The sequence below is a fragment of the Jaculus jaculus genome, chromosome 1 (genome assembly GCF_020740685.1).
Source record: "Jaculus jaculus isolate mJacJac1 chromosome 1, mJacJac1.mat.Y.cur, whole genome shotgun sequence".
Classification (NCBI taxonomy): domain Eukaryota; kingdom Metazoa; phylum Chordata; class Mammalia; order Rodentia; family Dipodidae; genus Jaculus; species Jaculus jaculus.
Window position 1 is genome coordinate 157,476,666 of NC_059102.1, and position 14,909 is coordinate 157,491,574.

General features: G+C 55.5%; 1 protein-coding gene across 10 annotated transcripts in view; it reads left to right on the plus strand.

Moving 5' to 3' along the window:
• The window catches only part of Shank2 (SH3 and multiple ankyrin repeat domains 2), a 609,914-nt gene that overhangs the window by 575,657 nt on the left and 19,348 nt on the right, over positions 1-14,909 (plus strand). For 6 of the 10 annotated variants that reach the window (XM_045152632.1, XM_045152644.1, XM_045152648.1 and 3 more), the window contains exons 18-22: positions 2,786-2,921; positions 4,006-4,086; positions 4,309-4,329; positions 5,700-5,720; positions 12,952-13,082. In XM_045152632.1, coding sequence (XP_045008567.1) covers positions 2,786-2,921; positions 4,006-4,086; positions 4,309-4,329; positions 5,700-5,720; positions 12,952-13,082 — 390 coding nt within the window. The remainder of the gene's footprint in view (positions 1-2,785; positions 2,922-4,005; positions 4,087-4,308; positions 4,330-5,699; positions 5,721-12,951; positions 13,083-14,909) is intronic. The other 4 variants (XM_004654234.2, XM_004654236.2, XM_045152652.1 and 1 more) reach the window with 3 other exon arrangements.

Sequence of the window (14,909 nt, forward strand, 5' to 3'; positions counted from 1 at the left end):
CTTCTTGTAGTAAGAGATCAAGGCACGCACACCGCCCCCAGGCGGCATCATGCCAGAATTGCAGGTCCAAGCTTTCTGAGCAGCCTTAAATCCTATGAAAGTTCAAGGTGCCAACCTGAACAGACGAGGAAACAGCAGCAAGCCTTCCACTTCTTTGGCTCTGCCAGTGCCCGAGAGGTCTGCAGCAGCTGTCTTAAGGACTGTGGCTGGCTCCAAGCAGCCACTGCAGGCTAAAGTGGTTTTAGGCCTGTCTGCAGGCTGGGCTGTCCCTGCTATGGTAAGGAGAATGCAACTGGGTTTCCCTCAGGCAATATCAAAGGGTCCCCGTTGAGCCGTATTGCAGGTGCTGTGCGCCTTTGCCCAACCCTTGGTGTGAGTGTCATTCCCAGATACTGTGACATTCTCCTCTTGGTGTCATATGCCCTGTTAAAGCATTGTGCTGGGAGCTGATCCACCAGAATGCACAGCCCATAATAGCTGTGACCTTGTGGGGTTCACGAGAAAAGTTGGTTCTAGCTGGGCGTAGTGGCGCACGCCTTTCATCCCAGCACTTGAGAGGCAGAGGGAGGAGGATCACCCTGAGTTCGAGGCCACCCTGAGACTACATAGTGAATGCCAGGTCAGCCTGGGCTACAGTGAAACACTGCCTCCAAGAAAATAACAACAACAAAAAGTTGTTTCCTTTGCAAATGAGAGGGAACACTTCAGACCTGCCTTGTTGCGGGTAGGGAAGGGAAGAGCACAGGAGGAGCCCGAGTGGGCGCTGCCACCTTGTGTCCAGGCAACTCATGAAGACCCCCCCCCACCCCCGCCGTTCAGGATGGAGAGCACACCTTGCCCTCCTCTGGGAGGGAGTACAGGCTCTGGATTCTGTGTGCCCAGCCCAGGAGGGAGGGCATTGTGCCATGACACACTTAAATTAAAGGTGCCCCCTCAAACATAGAGGGCGACAGCAACATGGACACATCCCACGCTCCATCCTTCAGGACACCCTTCCTACAGCTGGGCTTCCTCAGCCCTGGCACAGAGAAGGGAGCAGGAAGAGGCAGGCACAGTGCCAAACCAGCAGATGGCAGTGCCTACGGAGGCTGGGTGGGTCCTCTGAACATAGCAACACTCATGGCTCTGGTTGGAGTTCCTGGGCTCCCACCTGTGACATGCGGGAATGAAAGGCCTTGGTAGGATCTGAATGGTATTCAAAGCTCTGCATTTTGTGTGGACACCCCCAGGGTCCCGGTTTCAACAGCTAAGATGGCATCAGACACTGACTGGCAAGATTTCGCCTGTGGTGAAGGTGAACTTGATTGACCCAGGAATCCAAACTCGAGTCCTTGTGCTTTCACAGCAAGGACTTTATCCACTCAGCCATCTTCCCATCCTCCAACCTCAAATTTTATACCCAGCCAAGTGACCAATTAAACAGAAGGGTAAATGGGCAGTGTGTCAAAAAAAAAAAAAAATGTACTAATAAGTTACAGGGGAACATCCTCTGCCAAAAAGGAGATTGAGAACCAACAGGGGAACATTCCAGGAGGGTGGCGATGGCCAGAGGTCCCCATCAGCACTGCCTCCCCTCCCCAGCGTCCCCATGGGGCTGGTAGCCTGAGTCTGTTTACTGAGAATGCCCACTGGGGAGTGGCAGGGAGAGCCAGGCTTCTGCTAGCCTCACCGGAGAGAGTCATGCCTGTAGATGTAGCCCAGATCTCATCTGGTGGGCTTCGCTGGCTAGGCTTCCCAGTAGGTACTGTTGTGTAGTCTCAGCACAGTCCTCCATCCAGCTGCCTCTCTAGCACACAGTGCTCCTGCCTTAGCAGGATGTTGGGGAAGGCAAGGAGCCTACAACCCAGTCTGGCAAGAGAGATGGGAGGGACCCAGCAGGTGCAGCTCAGTGGGCAGTAGCGAGAGGGCTGCCGTACATGGTGAGAAGAATGGAGGTGTTGAGTCCAGATGCCCATGCTACTCTGGATCCTCCTACCACATCCTCCCCAAGCATGGGTATTACAGGCAGGTGCCACCACATCCAGCTTCCAGCCTTCACATCTTCGCTGCTCTGTCTTTCCTTTGGGGAAACAGGACACAGAAGGACCACTGCTAGGTTTTGCTTGAAAGTCCTTGGCAGAGGCCCAGTCCTACCCTGCTTCCATACCGGATCTTCCTGGCACGGGGATTGGAAGGGGCAGGCTTAGCTCTGCAAGCCCTGAGCTCCTGACAGTGTCCAAATGGAGGCAGTATCGGGGTCCAGCCTTGCACCCTGCTGTCCCAGGAATGGTGGAGCATTTCTCCCTGCAGCGCCAGAACAGGAGCCCCGTTCCTCTTGGCATCTTGTAGAGTTGAGCTTTGGTGCACGATGGAGGACCTGGGTCTTGTGGGTGTGGTGGACGATTTAAAACACATGGCAAGCAATGCAGGGCAGGGTTTCCTCTGCACTGTAAAACTGGAGAGCTGTCACTGAGCCCAACCCCAGAAGTTACCTGTAGGGTTTCTCCTCTGTGACAACTACTATCCAGCTGACCACACGGGCCAAAATCAAGAGACCTGGTCCTGCCTGGCTGCCACAACTCTGGTTGGAGAGATGTTGGGGGAAGAAGGAACAAGTAGAGAGCACTGCGGGTGGGCACCTCGTCTCCCACCCTGCCATAGCCTTTACATCCACAGTGCCACGTATGCTGGCCTTGCCAAGGCAGCCTTTCTTCTATGAAGACAAGGCCCCCAACATGTCCTGAATCCATCTGCCACCCAGGCCCCCTGGCACGTCACTAACCCACCCTCCCTGTCTTCCTGGCAGGTTAACAATGAGAACGTGGTCAAAGTCGGACACAGACAGGTGGTGAACATGATCCGCCAGGGAGGGAATCACCTTGTCCTTAAAGTCGTCACGGTGACCAGGAATCTAGACCCTGATGACACCGCGAGGAAAAAAGGTATGTGCCCCTCAGGGTACCCCGAAAGGGGGGAGACAGAGGCCACTGTGATGCAGGGAGGCCTTCTTTTCAGCTGAGCACCCCTCCAGGGAGCCCAGACCATGTGAGGTGTGAGGGGGCCATGACACTGACCCAGGGCCACCATCCTGCTGAGGGAAACCACAGATTGGTGACATACAGGTGGAACAGGACCTGCAGCAAGGGACCAAGCCCAAGCTAGATGCCCCCTGCCCCACTGGTAGGAAGGAGGTGGGGAGACACAGGGGTTCTTCTGGCCAGCTTTCCCAAGAGTGCCTGCAAAGAGGCACCAGGGGCAGCTTGGAAGGGGTGTCCAGGTGGCAACAGTGGGTGTCAGCCTTGGAATGGTGCTGAGAACATGTAGGCCACAGTGGGAAGGTGGGAGGGCATCTCTTCCTAGGCCGCTGCCAGCCCCTCTTCTCCAAATCCCAGAGCAGCTCTAAGTGAGACATGGGTCCGTACCATGACAACCTGACAGTGGCTCAGCGTTGAGCCACCCACACCACACTGGCTGTACCCTGTCACCTGCAGATACCACAGGACAAAACAGTGCCTGTTTCCCCCCCACACCCACCCCCCCAGAGGAGCCCAGGAGACCCACCCTACTTTACTCCACCCATCCTAAGCGCTCCTGAGCCGCCCCTAACCATGGTGACCTAGGTGGCCTGCAGAACACCTTGTCCTGTGACTCACTCATGGGCTCACAGCGTCACCCGCCAGCTCGTCAGCCTAAGTCACAAAACAGCAGGCTCTGGGCCACTGGCTTGCAGCTTTCTCCCATGTTCAGAAGTATGGGGCAGCTGGGTATGGTGGCACACGCCTTTAATCCCCTGCGCATGGGAGGCAGAGGTAAGAAGGATTGCTGTGAGTTCGAAGCAAGCCTGGGACTCCAGAAGGAGCTCCACGTCAACCTGGGCTAGATTGAGAGAGACCCTATCTCAGGAAAAGAATAATAATAATAATAATAATAAATGTGTGGGGATGAGGGATACAGGTTGGGGCGGATCAGGTGGAGATAACCTTGCACCGTTCTCATGCGTCTGCTCTGCCTCTCCCTGCCACCCAGCTCCCCCGCCTCCAAAGCGGGCACCGACCACAGCCCTCACCCTGCGTTCCAAGTCCATGACCGCGGAGCTGGAGGAGCTCGGTAAGGCCGCCCTGCCTCTGCCGCCCTCTGTAACGCCCCAGCCTGCGCATGGCTTCTCGCTGGCTTGCTTGTCCCCGACAGTGACACTTGAGTCCCCCCTTCCTGTCCATTGCATGGCCGGGGGTGGCTTCACACTGGGTGCCGTCACAGAGGGCCTGCTAGGGGAAGGGCGGCTGCTACTCTTTTCTGCTTATCTAACATGATTTTGTTTTGAATTTTTGGGCCTCTCACTAGTGGATAAAGGTAAGCAGCCCCACAGGGCCCCTGCAGCAGCACCCCCTGCTGCCTAGGGCACCCCCACTGACCCTGCCTCAGCCCAGCCTAGGACACGCTCCAGCTGCTCAGCCCGGAACACCCCCCCCCCCCACCCTCGGGAGCCCAGCAGAGTCTAAGTACATCTGGTGCCTTAACAAGTCGGCGAGAAACAGAGGCTCTGGTCATTTATCCCCTCTGGGTAGACTGGGGAAGGGTGACTATCGCCTGCGGGCCACAATGCCCACTAAAAAGAGAAGCGAGTCAACACTTTGTTAAGTGTTAAGTTAAGTCACCAAGGCAGTTAAGGAAGAGAGGCCATGGTTCTAAGCCACGGAGATAGTGAGGGGTGGGAACACTTGCCCCAGGGACAGCAGGAAGAGGGAAGAGGACTGGGGATGGTGGTGGTGCCCTGAGCAGGTTGAAAGCTGAGCAGCTCTCAGTGATGCCTTGCCTGGACCAATGCCAGCCTCGCAAGGGAAACTCTCAAGCCCCGGGCCTGAACCATAAACGAAACAAGCATGAGCCGGGCGTGGTGGCGCACGCCTTTGATCCCAGCACTTGGGAGGCAGAGGTAGGAGAATCGCCGTGAGTTCAAGGCCACCCTGAGACACCATAGTGAATTCCAGATCAGCCTGGGCTAGAGTGAGACCCTACCTCGAAAAACCACTTAAAAAAAAAAACAAGCATGGAGTTGCCCAAAATACCTTCCTTCCTGGGGCTCCAACTCATTCTGAAACATTGCATGGATGGAGCCTTGGTCTTCCAGATGAAGGTACCCTTCCGCAGGACTGCCCCTCTGCCCAGAACCAGGAGCCTCGCCCTCTCCTTCTGGCCCTCACTCTGACCCCATCATGCCCCTTCAAGCACTGCCCACTATGGGAGGAAAAACAAACAAAACAAGGATTTCCTCATGAGGTCAAAATAAAGCAGCAAGACAGGCCTGCTCCACCAAAGGGCCGCTGTGGGTGGGGTCCCTCGAGAGGGAAGCACAGTCTATAGCAAGGAGCTGCCTCGGAGCCCTGTCTCCAGCTCTCAGGCCCTCCATGCCCAGGTCTCCATTTGACCAGGCCGAGCTCAGTCCCACCGTGCAGGGTGCTGGTGGGGGACGCACACGGGATGAACAGTAGGAAGGAAGGCCCCTTCGCCCACCATCAGGAAGGGGGTTCAGCAGGGTGAGGAAGGAAATACAGCCCAGAAGCTGCTTCAGAGACGTCCCCCGCTCCCTTCACCTGCCCTCCCCGCCCCCCAACGCCTATTTCCCTCGGCCACCGTGAGCTGAGCAAGGCGCTGGGCAGGGGCCGCGTGGGTGGGCGCTGCCACCAGTGGGTGGCTTACGCGCTTCCTTTTCTGTTTGCAAGCCTCTGTCCGGAAGAAGAAGGGTAAGGGAAGCGCGAGTGTCTGTCCCCAGTGCTCTTGCCCGATAGAAGAGAACCCTCCCCCCATCTTGTGACTGTGCCGTGAGCCCTGTGTCGTCTTCTCCCTGTTTGGGGGGGGGTCCTGACCGAGGGCCCAGCCCCTTGGCACACCCCGTTCTAGTCTGTCTGGTCTCCTGTCTGTGACTTTCTTGCTGTGCCCAGTGCGTCCTCCCTTAGCCGTGTCCGTTCAACATGCCCATAGATCAGCCAGCCGGTCCCTGTTGGATTTCCTGAATTGGCAGGCGTCTCGGAGCCCCACTCTGGGAGCCTCGTCAGAGACAGAGCCATGTGGACTGTCCGGCCAGGGGAGGCGAGGGGAGCCCTAGTCCCACTGCTGACCTGCGGGGCCCCCTTCAACGCTTGGTTTCCCTGTGCTGGGCCGGGAGGGAGGGGTGTGGATCTGTGGCTGCCATGTCTGAGCAGCGGCAGGTATTTCTCAGGGGAACTTCTCCAGACTCCCCAACACGGAGCCAAGAGGGACCCCACTGCCTCCAGCAATACAAGCAGCACCCTCAATCTAAAAGTGCATCTCTCAGAAGCTGGGACGGGGTGGGTCCCTAGCTAGGCCAAAGAACCTAGAAGTCACAGCCCAGTCAGAGGAGGGGCTCTTCCACAGTGCTTCACCCTATCCCACCACACAACGCAACCCGTGCCAGCGTGGAGCCTCGGGTCAGGGCACAGGCTGGCAGTGCTCCTGCAGGGCTGACAGCAACATAGGGGCATGCTTACCTGAGAGTGGTGGGTGACCAGTGAGGGCTCCAGCCCCTCCTGCTTCCCTTCCATTCCCCTTGGGAAGACTACCCACCTGGTACGGAATCACACTCCTGAGAGCTCAAGTGACGCAAGAGAAATCTGCTCTGCACATTGTTAGTAGGCTGAAGAGTGTGTCCCCCAAAATGTTTCCCGACCTACAGCCTAGGAACAAGGCCTTACTTGGAAATCAGGTCTTTGCCAGTGTAGCCAAGATGAGGTCATACCTGGACAGGTGGCCCTAAGTGACGGCGACTGACATTCTTCTGAGACAAGAAGGAATAGAGGGGTAGAAAGATTGTTAGAGCCACGAGTTGGGACATTATGCACAGAGACATTGCCTCTTCCCCATAACTGGCGGCTGCCCCCACAATGCAAGACCCATAATCCCCATGACCAGGATCCCCAAAGAAGAGGGTCCCTTTGGAGGGGGGGAGCAGGGGTGAGGGGAAGGATGGTACCAGCACATGAAGAAGGAGGAGGAGGAAAAGGAGGAGGAATGGGCCAGCAGGTGCTAAGGGATTGCTAAAACCGTCCGAAAGGGGAGTTACGGAAGGAGTTTCCCCTGACACCCACAGGGGAACTGACCCCGCTACATTTTTGATTATGGATTTCCAGCCTCTGGAATGGAGAGAAAGGATTCATTTTCCATCCTTTTAAGCCACCTCTGTGGTTTCAGCAACCCCAGGCGATTCCCACAAGAGTAATGTTTCCTCTGCTGGGTATGGTGGCGCACACCTGTGATCTCAGCATTTGGGAGGTAGAGGAAGGAGGGTCAGGTATTCAAGATCAGTGTCAGCTACATTGCAAATTCAAGACGACCAACCTGTCGACATGAGGCCCTGTCTCAAACAAACAGTGAGGCATCACAACCCCACCTTTACAACACCCCCCCCCCGCCAGCTTACAGACCCTTGAGTTGTTGCTGAGTGTCTTGCCCTAGTCCCTAGACACCTGCTGGGCACCAGGCTGGCCATCAGAGACACATGCCAGCTCAGGGCAGCTGTGGTGAGAATAGAGGCAGAGGCCACCAGGCAGAGAGGAGGTGTTGGGATAGGCTCATGGAGGTGACTGTGACTGCCAACTGAGTTCTTCTGGCTACCTTCACAAAGCTTTCCAGGAACGGGGCCTTGGAGCCTGCCAGTCCAGGGGCCCAAGCCGCACATCTACCCATCGCTGCCTAGAAAGCAGACGGGACGTGGCAGCTGGCAGCAAGTGTGGCGTTATATAGCATTTGTGTTTTGTTCCTGGAAGCAGAATTGCGCTCTCTCATCCAGGCAAGTACGGTGACACTGCCCTACAGAGAAGACCACTCTTTCTGAGACACCAAGGGGAAGGCACACTGGCTGGGGACAGCGTCACCCAGCTGTCTCAGATGCCATGATCCTCGACAACCCTGCATGCCAAGCTGCAGTGTCTACAGGGCTCCATTCTGACCTCATGGACGTTTCTGGAACACCTGAGCTTGCTCTCCCCAGAAGGTCCCATGTAGTAGATAGAAGACAGCAAGGCACGTGCTGTGACGGGGGCCTGCTCCTGAGCTCTAGCTGCACCCCCATAGGACATGTCTCCTTGATGCGGCTCCCCTTTTCTGCCTGCAGAATGGGATGTATATGGAAGGTCTCCATTGCCGTACATACATGCATGCAGCGCTGGAAGGTTCTGGGCCAGTTCTAACCCATCCCTTGTCATGCCATTGAGAGTTTCTCTACCTCCACTGCCCCCCCCACACACACACACTCTCTAGGGAACTTCCAAGACTTCCAAGCAATCCAACTTCTGATTGACAGCTCATGGACGTTGGATGAGGGTGCTAGACATGCCCTTCTGAACTCCGTCTGGCAACTTATTCCAAAGTCCACCTGAGGCCCAAGCAGCCCACAGGCTGGGAGATCTAATGATGGGCTGGGCAGGCCAGGCCACATGCCTCTCCAGTGAGCCCGACAAACCTCCTCCCCCCTTCTATGCTGTCCTTCCCTGTGCCTGTAAATTTGTGACATAGAGCCCATGTGCATATCTGTCTGATAAGAGAACGTAGGTTGCTTAGAGACTTGAACCTGAGTCACCACTGGAACATTCTGTCAGCTCGTCTCTGGGCTGTCCTGCAAGATGTGACAGCAGCTCTCATCTGTGTCTGCAGGCCTGTCTCGTCACCTTGGACCTTGTGCTGGCACACAGGAGGGCTGGTTTCACTAATCCTCTTCCCCAGTCCCTGTACACATCCAGTTCCAGGCCTTTGTAAATCAAGCCTAATCCTCAAGAGCCAGGATGAAAGCAGGAACCTGCAGACTCACACATTCCTTAAAGGACTCCAGTTCCTGTCAACAAGATCCCAAAGATGGGGGCTGAGCTGACAGGCGCTCTGGTTCCTCTTGATCAGTGAATCCAAGAGAGAGGATAGCGAGCTTTTCTTCACCTAAATCACACCAATGGCACTAACTGGGGGGGAAAAGACGCCCCGGGCCACGGAAAGGGTCCTGGGGTAGATGGAAGAAACAAGGCTCCCCAGAGACCAGGAAGTCTGAGTCAAGGTACAACCATACCACCCCCCTTCACCCCCATGTGGCTGGTGGGAAGGCACCCTCCCCTTCTGCTCTGCAGTCAGCTAGGTGAGGCAGGTGGTCCTGAGGGGACCCTGGTTAGGAGCTGTTGGCCTGTCCACCACAGTGGGACATCTTGTCTGGAAAGTAGGCAGGGCCAGATGATGTCTGCAGGAGGCCCCTCAGCCCCTTGAGCTGTGTTCCTCCTGAGAGGGAATACTCCCCTTACAGCCTGGTTCTCCAGGTCGAGAAGCCTTGAAGCCTGACCAGGGCCAGAACTGTCATAATTGACCTTGACGCTTGTACTGCACCCCCCCTGTGTTTGCACATCACAAGAAGTGTGTTCTTGGAGTGCCTGCCACAGACCCTGTGTCCTCAGATCACAACCTGCCGCCCACTTCCGCTGGGCTGGGCACGTGGAGATGCCAGGGGCACCTCCATGTGCCTGATAACACACCCTTGTGTTACTGGCGGGGATACACTCACCCTGTCAGGGCTCGTTGACATCAGAGACAGGGGCTCCTGGCTTCTGGAAAAGTCCAGTCAGAGACAGTTGCTCCAGGAGCCAGTGGCTTTTTCCTCACAGGAGATGTGTTCATATGCCAGACCGAGTAAGCACAGATCACAAACTTTCCCATCCTGAGCCTGTGCCCAGGGCCTTCTCTGCAGGGCTGGGCTATGGACCATAGCATGTCTGGAGGCCCCAAGGGGATCTCAAGGCCCACAACCTTCCCATGCTCTAACATTCAAACTCAGCTGTCCCATTCAGCCAGTGAGCTCAACAGAGACCAATCCTCCAGGCCAGAAGTACCAGGAGCTCCCTGAGTCTAACTCACATCTCTGCTCCATGGTCCCAGCTGAGCACGTGCAGGGTGAGAGGCCTGGCTTGGTCACACAGCCAGGAGAAAGTCGTGGCTTGTGCACAAGCAAGAGGTGGCCAGGTTCTCGCATCTCCCCAGAGCTCTCAGCCCAAAATGCCCAATCACTTCTCACCTAGCTTGATGGCGTCCCCTCAGGAACCACACTCCAAGCTGAGGGTGCCGTGTTTCCAGTCCTCATCCTTGGTGAGCAGCAGAAGGCTCGGGGCCAACACCGGTGAGGAGAGTCAGCAATTTCTGGAGTGACCCTGGTGTCCTTCCAATGCTCGCTGAAGTCACGAGGCATAACTCACCAGCGCTGGAACTCAAGGCCTTCCTTGGAATGACATACATAGTCTAGGGCCACCAGCGGCCACACGCAGCCGAAACCAAGCCGGACAGCCAGTACCAAGGCACTCAGCTTCTGGGGGATGGACCAAGCCAGACCCATGCACCCTGGCTAGCTGGCCAAAGCGGGCCACCCAAGCATTGGCTCAGCGGACAGGTGCGGGAGCGCCACAGAGATGAAAGTTCAACCCCAGCCATGTGAAGGCAGAACTGGAATCCCAGACCAGACTCGCAGGGGAGGAAGATGAGGGCGGAAGTGGAGGCAGGCGAACACAGCCTGTCCCGTGTAGCGGGAGGCAGGTGGCCAGTATGGAAAGGGACGTTAAGACATACAGTGACAGGTGACAGAAGTGCATGGGCCCAGGAGGGCGGCAGTGAGGCCCAGGATGAAGTCTGGCTCAGGGGCTGAGGACACAGGTGATTGGTTCTGGGAGCATCCCCACTGCCCACAGAAACCCAAGCCAAGCTGTCTGACCAGTCCCTGGGGGAGCGGGGGCAGAGGCACCCCACACATAAAGCATCCCCTGAAGAACAGGTCCCTGCAGTACTTGAGGACCCCAGTCAAGGACACAGGCAGGACATGCACACAGAGACCAGGTCAACCTACAGGTCCAGGCAGCTGGAGCCAGCTGCAGAGGGCCACAGCGTCTGAGACTGCGAGTTTGTCTCTTCAGGAAAGGGGCAACACAGGACAAGTTAAAGGCCTTCTTGCTTTATCTGACAAGAAAACCAGGCCAACGGTCCAGACCAGAGGTCAGCAAGCATCTTCCCAGGAGGACGGACAGTGAGCACCTGGGCTCTGCAGGCCCTGTGGTCTCTCTTACAGTCTCTTTCCTTCCCTCCTTTTAACAACTCTTCACAAATGCACAAAGTGCTTTGAGACCACGTGGGAAGTGATGCAGATGGGATTTGGCCTGCGCACCATGGACTCCTGGAATTGGCACCTGGTCTGGAGCTCATTATGGTCCGTAAACATCAGAAGGGCCACGATGGGCATCCGCATTGGTTCCCTCAAACACACAGGACACCCTCTCCTTCTCGGCACCTCCTCAAGGAGACCTTGAGTCTGGCCTGCTTCGTGCTTGGTGCTGAGCGCTATTGTGGTCCTCAGATTTTGCCCATGGGTCAGCTCCTTTCGATACGCCACCACAAGCAGGCTTCCATGGTATCTTGAATGACTTGGGGATGTGGCCCCCTCACCCAGTGCTCACTGAATGGATAACTACCAGACCCCCAAGGAATGGACAAGGGTTGTCTAGGAGAAAGGCTCAGGCTTGTGCCCAGAATGCTCCAGAAGCCTGCTTGTTCTGCACCTCAAAGAGTTCAGCAAGGGAGATGCCCATGGGCACGACTCCTCCCAGCTTCGTTCTGGCCCAGGGCATCTTACAGTAACACAGTGGGAAACAGCTGGGTCAATGCCAAGTGCCCATGGGGACAGGGGGACTCTGACTCCACATCTCAGCAGAAGGGGTCACTGTCCCTAGACAAATTCTTGTGCTGGTCTCAGTAATCCCATAGCAAAACCAGACATCAGGATACTTCTAGGAGGACTGTCCATTTTCAAGTTTTAAAAAATTATGTTTTAAATTTTCTTTTTTTAAAGTTTTTTTTTTTTTTTATTTCCAATGAGCACTAAATATTTTGGCTTTTTTCTTTTTTTGAGAAGAACCAGGAAGATTCTAGTATGAGAATGGTAAATGGGAACATCTCACATGGCACAAGAAGTCTGGGGTTCCTGCCCTCCTCCCTGGCTTGCTAACCACAGCCACCATCCCAGCCCTGTCTTAAACCCCACATATACTTACAAAAAGAACGCACATTTCTGAGCTGCTTTGAAAAGTTCCAAAATCTGGACCAGGCATGGTGACATGGGATTGTCATCCTCAAAGGGCAAACACAGCAGGATCATGAGTTCAAGGCCACCCTTGGCTCAAAAAAAGAAAGTCAGGGGCTGGGGAAATGGCTTGGCAGTTAGGGCACTTACCTGCAAAGCCTAAGGACCTGGGTTCTAGTCCCTAGTACTCATGTAAAGCCAGATACACAAGGTGGCGCATGTACCTGGAGTTCATTTACAGTGGCTGGAGGCCCTAGCAGTGTGCCCATTCTCTCTTTGTATCTGCCTCTCTTTCTCTCTCTCACTTGCTCAAATTAATATTAATTAATATTAATCAATAAATAATTTGAGGGGGGGTTCGAGGTAGGGTCTCACTCTAGCCCAAGCTGACTTGGAATTCATCTGTAGTCTCAGAGTGGCCTCAAACTCACAGCGATCCTCCTACCTCTGCCTCCCGAGTGCACCACCATGTCCAGCAAATAAAACATCTTTTTTAAAAAAAACGAAAAGAAAGTTAGTTAACACTAGCAATAACATATCCCACTTGTCAGACCACAATGACCTCTCTGAAGAATGACAGAATCCCATGGTTCTGGGTGGCTCAGCAGTCCCAAGGGGCAGGTGGAACTGCTGAGGTCTCCTACGGCTGTCTTCACACAATGGCACCCTTCAGGCTGGCAGGGTCTGGGGCACGTGGGAGCTCCCTAGTGGGATGTGTGGGGCGGGGGGAGATGCATGCCTGCTAGCCACACGACAGGCTTGCCTGCTACTCCCCGCACGGAGCGGTGGCTACACTCCTGCAATTCTGCTAACTAAGCCCGTCCTCCTGAGCCATGAGCCACTCCAACCCTTCCCTTATGTTCCAGATAAACCAGAGGAGATAGTCCCGGCCTCCAAGCCCTCCCGGACTATTGAGAATGTGGCCGTGGAGTCAAGGGTGGCGACCATCAAGCAGCGACCCACCAGCCGCTGCTTCCCGGCAGTCTCGGACATGAATGTGAGTGGCCAGGACCTGGGCTTGGGGGATGGGGATGAGGTTTGGGGTGACCTCGGGCAGCTGGAAGGCCCAGGATGCAAGAGGCAGGCCAGCTCAGCGGCTGACCTCCGCAAGCACCCACTGCACAAGCTCGCGGTACATCCGGCTGGCCACAGTACAAGGGCCCTGGTCCTTGGAGACCTGCAGGGGAGGTAACAGCCCAGGCCTGACCACTCCCACTGGACATCTCGTCCTGGGCTCAGCCACTCAGTCTCAGACCTTGAGGGCACCCTCCCATGTGCCCAGCCAAGGACCTGGTGGGCATAAGGAGCTATGGGGGGGTGCTCCTCAGACAGTACTTCTAACCTGCACAGAACCAGTGAGGGGAAGAACATCACACACCAAGGTCCTCTGTGGGCAGGGGCCGCCACACACACACACACACACACACACACACACACACACACACACACACAGCCGACGCTCTGAGGTGGAGCCAGGGCATTCTCAGAACATGCTGCCTTGATGGTCCTAGAACTTCGTCATGTGCCTGAGGCACGAGGTTCTGACTTGTCAGCACAGGCCTTGTGGGGGCCTGCCCTCCCTAGGCTATCAGAGCAGGCCCCATGTGAAGGGTGCAGAGACTGCCCATCAGCCCCCAAGGGTGAATCCTAAACAAGGCCAAGACCTTTGCATTGATTCCCACTGGTTTCTGTTCACCACTGCTGCCCTGGCTCCCCTCCGTGGTGTCCAAGTGCTGGCCATTTAGCTGTCCAATCACATAGCCTAGTATTTTCTTTTGATTCCTTTTCCAAATGACTTGGCTTAATCTAGCCTTTGTAAACAGTAACACCCACAATTACAATAAATTTAGTAAGAGTTTTACGTAACTACATTAAGACAAATACCACTGAAAATCAAGTGTTCACACCAGCCCTCCTCCTCACAGAACCACACAGGATGGCACCCTGCCCTTGCCACACCCACATCCCCTACCTTGACACTCCCCAACCCAACTGGCTTCATTGGACGGGTACCCTTGACCTCTCAGGGGCCCTTGGGCTTGAGAATGAAGCAGGCAAAGGCTGTGGAGCCCAAGCAAGCTGACCCCATGCTGGGGGTCACCAGAGCGTGCCAACAAATATGTTCCCCATCACCCTCCGCCTCCGATCTTTCCCCACACCCTGCCCAGTGTTTCGGAGCTTGGCAGGCCAGCCACTTCAGACTGGCATTAGAAGCAGTTACACATGAGAAACGTGAGAGGGCTCAGATGCTGCCCACTCTGAAGATGGGGGGAAGAGGCTGGGGATAGCCCGGGGCACATGCTACACTCTCGGTACCACACTCCAGATTAATGTGACACTTCTCCCAAGCTGTGGGCTCAGGCGTGCCACTCACCCACACAGCACCTGGCACCTAACCATCTCCACAGTGTCTGGAGGAGCCAAACAGGACGTCACTGAGGTCTCAACCCTGGTCACGGGGCAGACATATGCAGTCTGGGTCAGACTCTAGGCCACGCTGTGTACTTCCCTGGAAGACATCTTTCCTGGTCCTCTTAGAGATCATGTGTTCTGCGGGACCTGGTATAGCAGTTACTTCCCATTGCTAGAGAAAACCATCTGACCAGAAGCAACTTATGGAATTTACAGCTTTTTTTTTTTTTATTTGAGAGCAAAAGACAGAGAGAGAAAGAAGCAGATAGAGAGAGAGAGAGAATGGGTGCGCCAGGGCCTCCAGCCTCTGCAAACGAACTCCAGATGCGTGCGCCCCCTTGTGCATCTGGCTAACGTGGGACCTGGGGAACCGAGCCTCGAACCGGGGTCCTTAGGCTTCACAGGCAAGCGC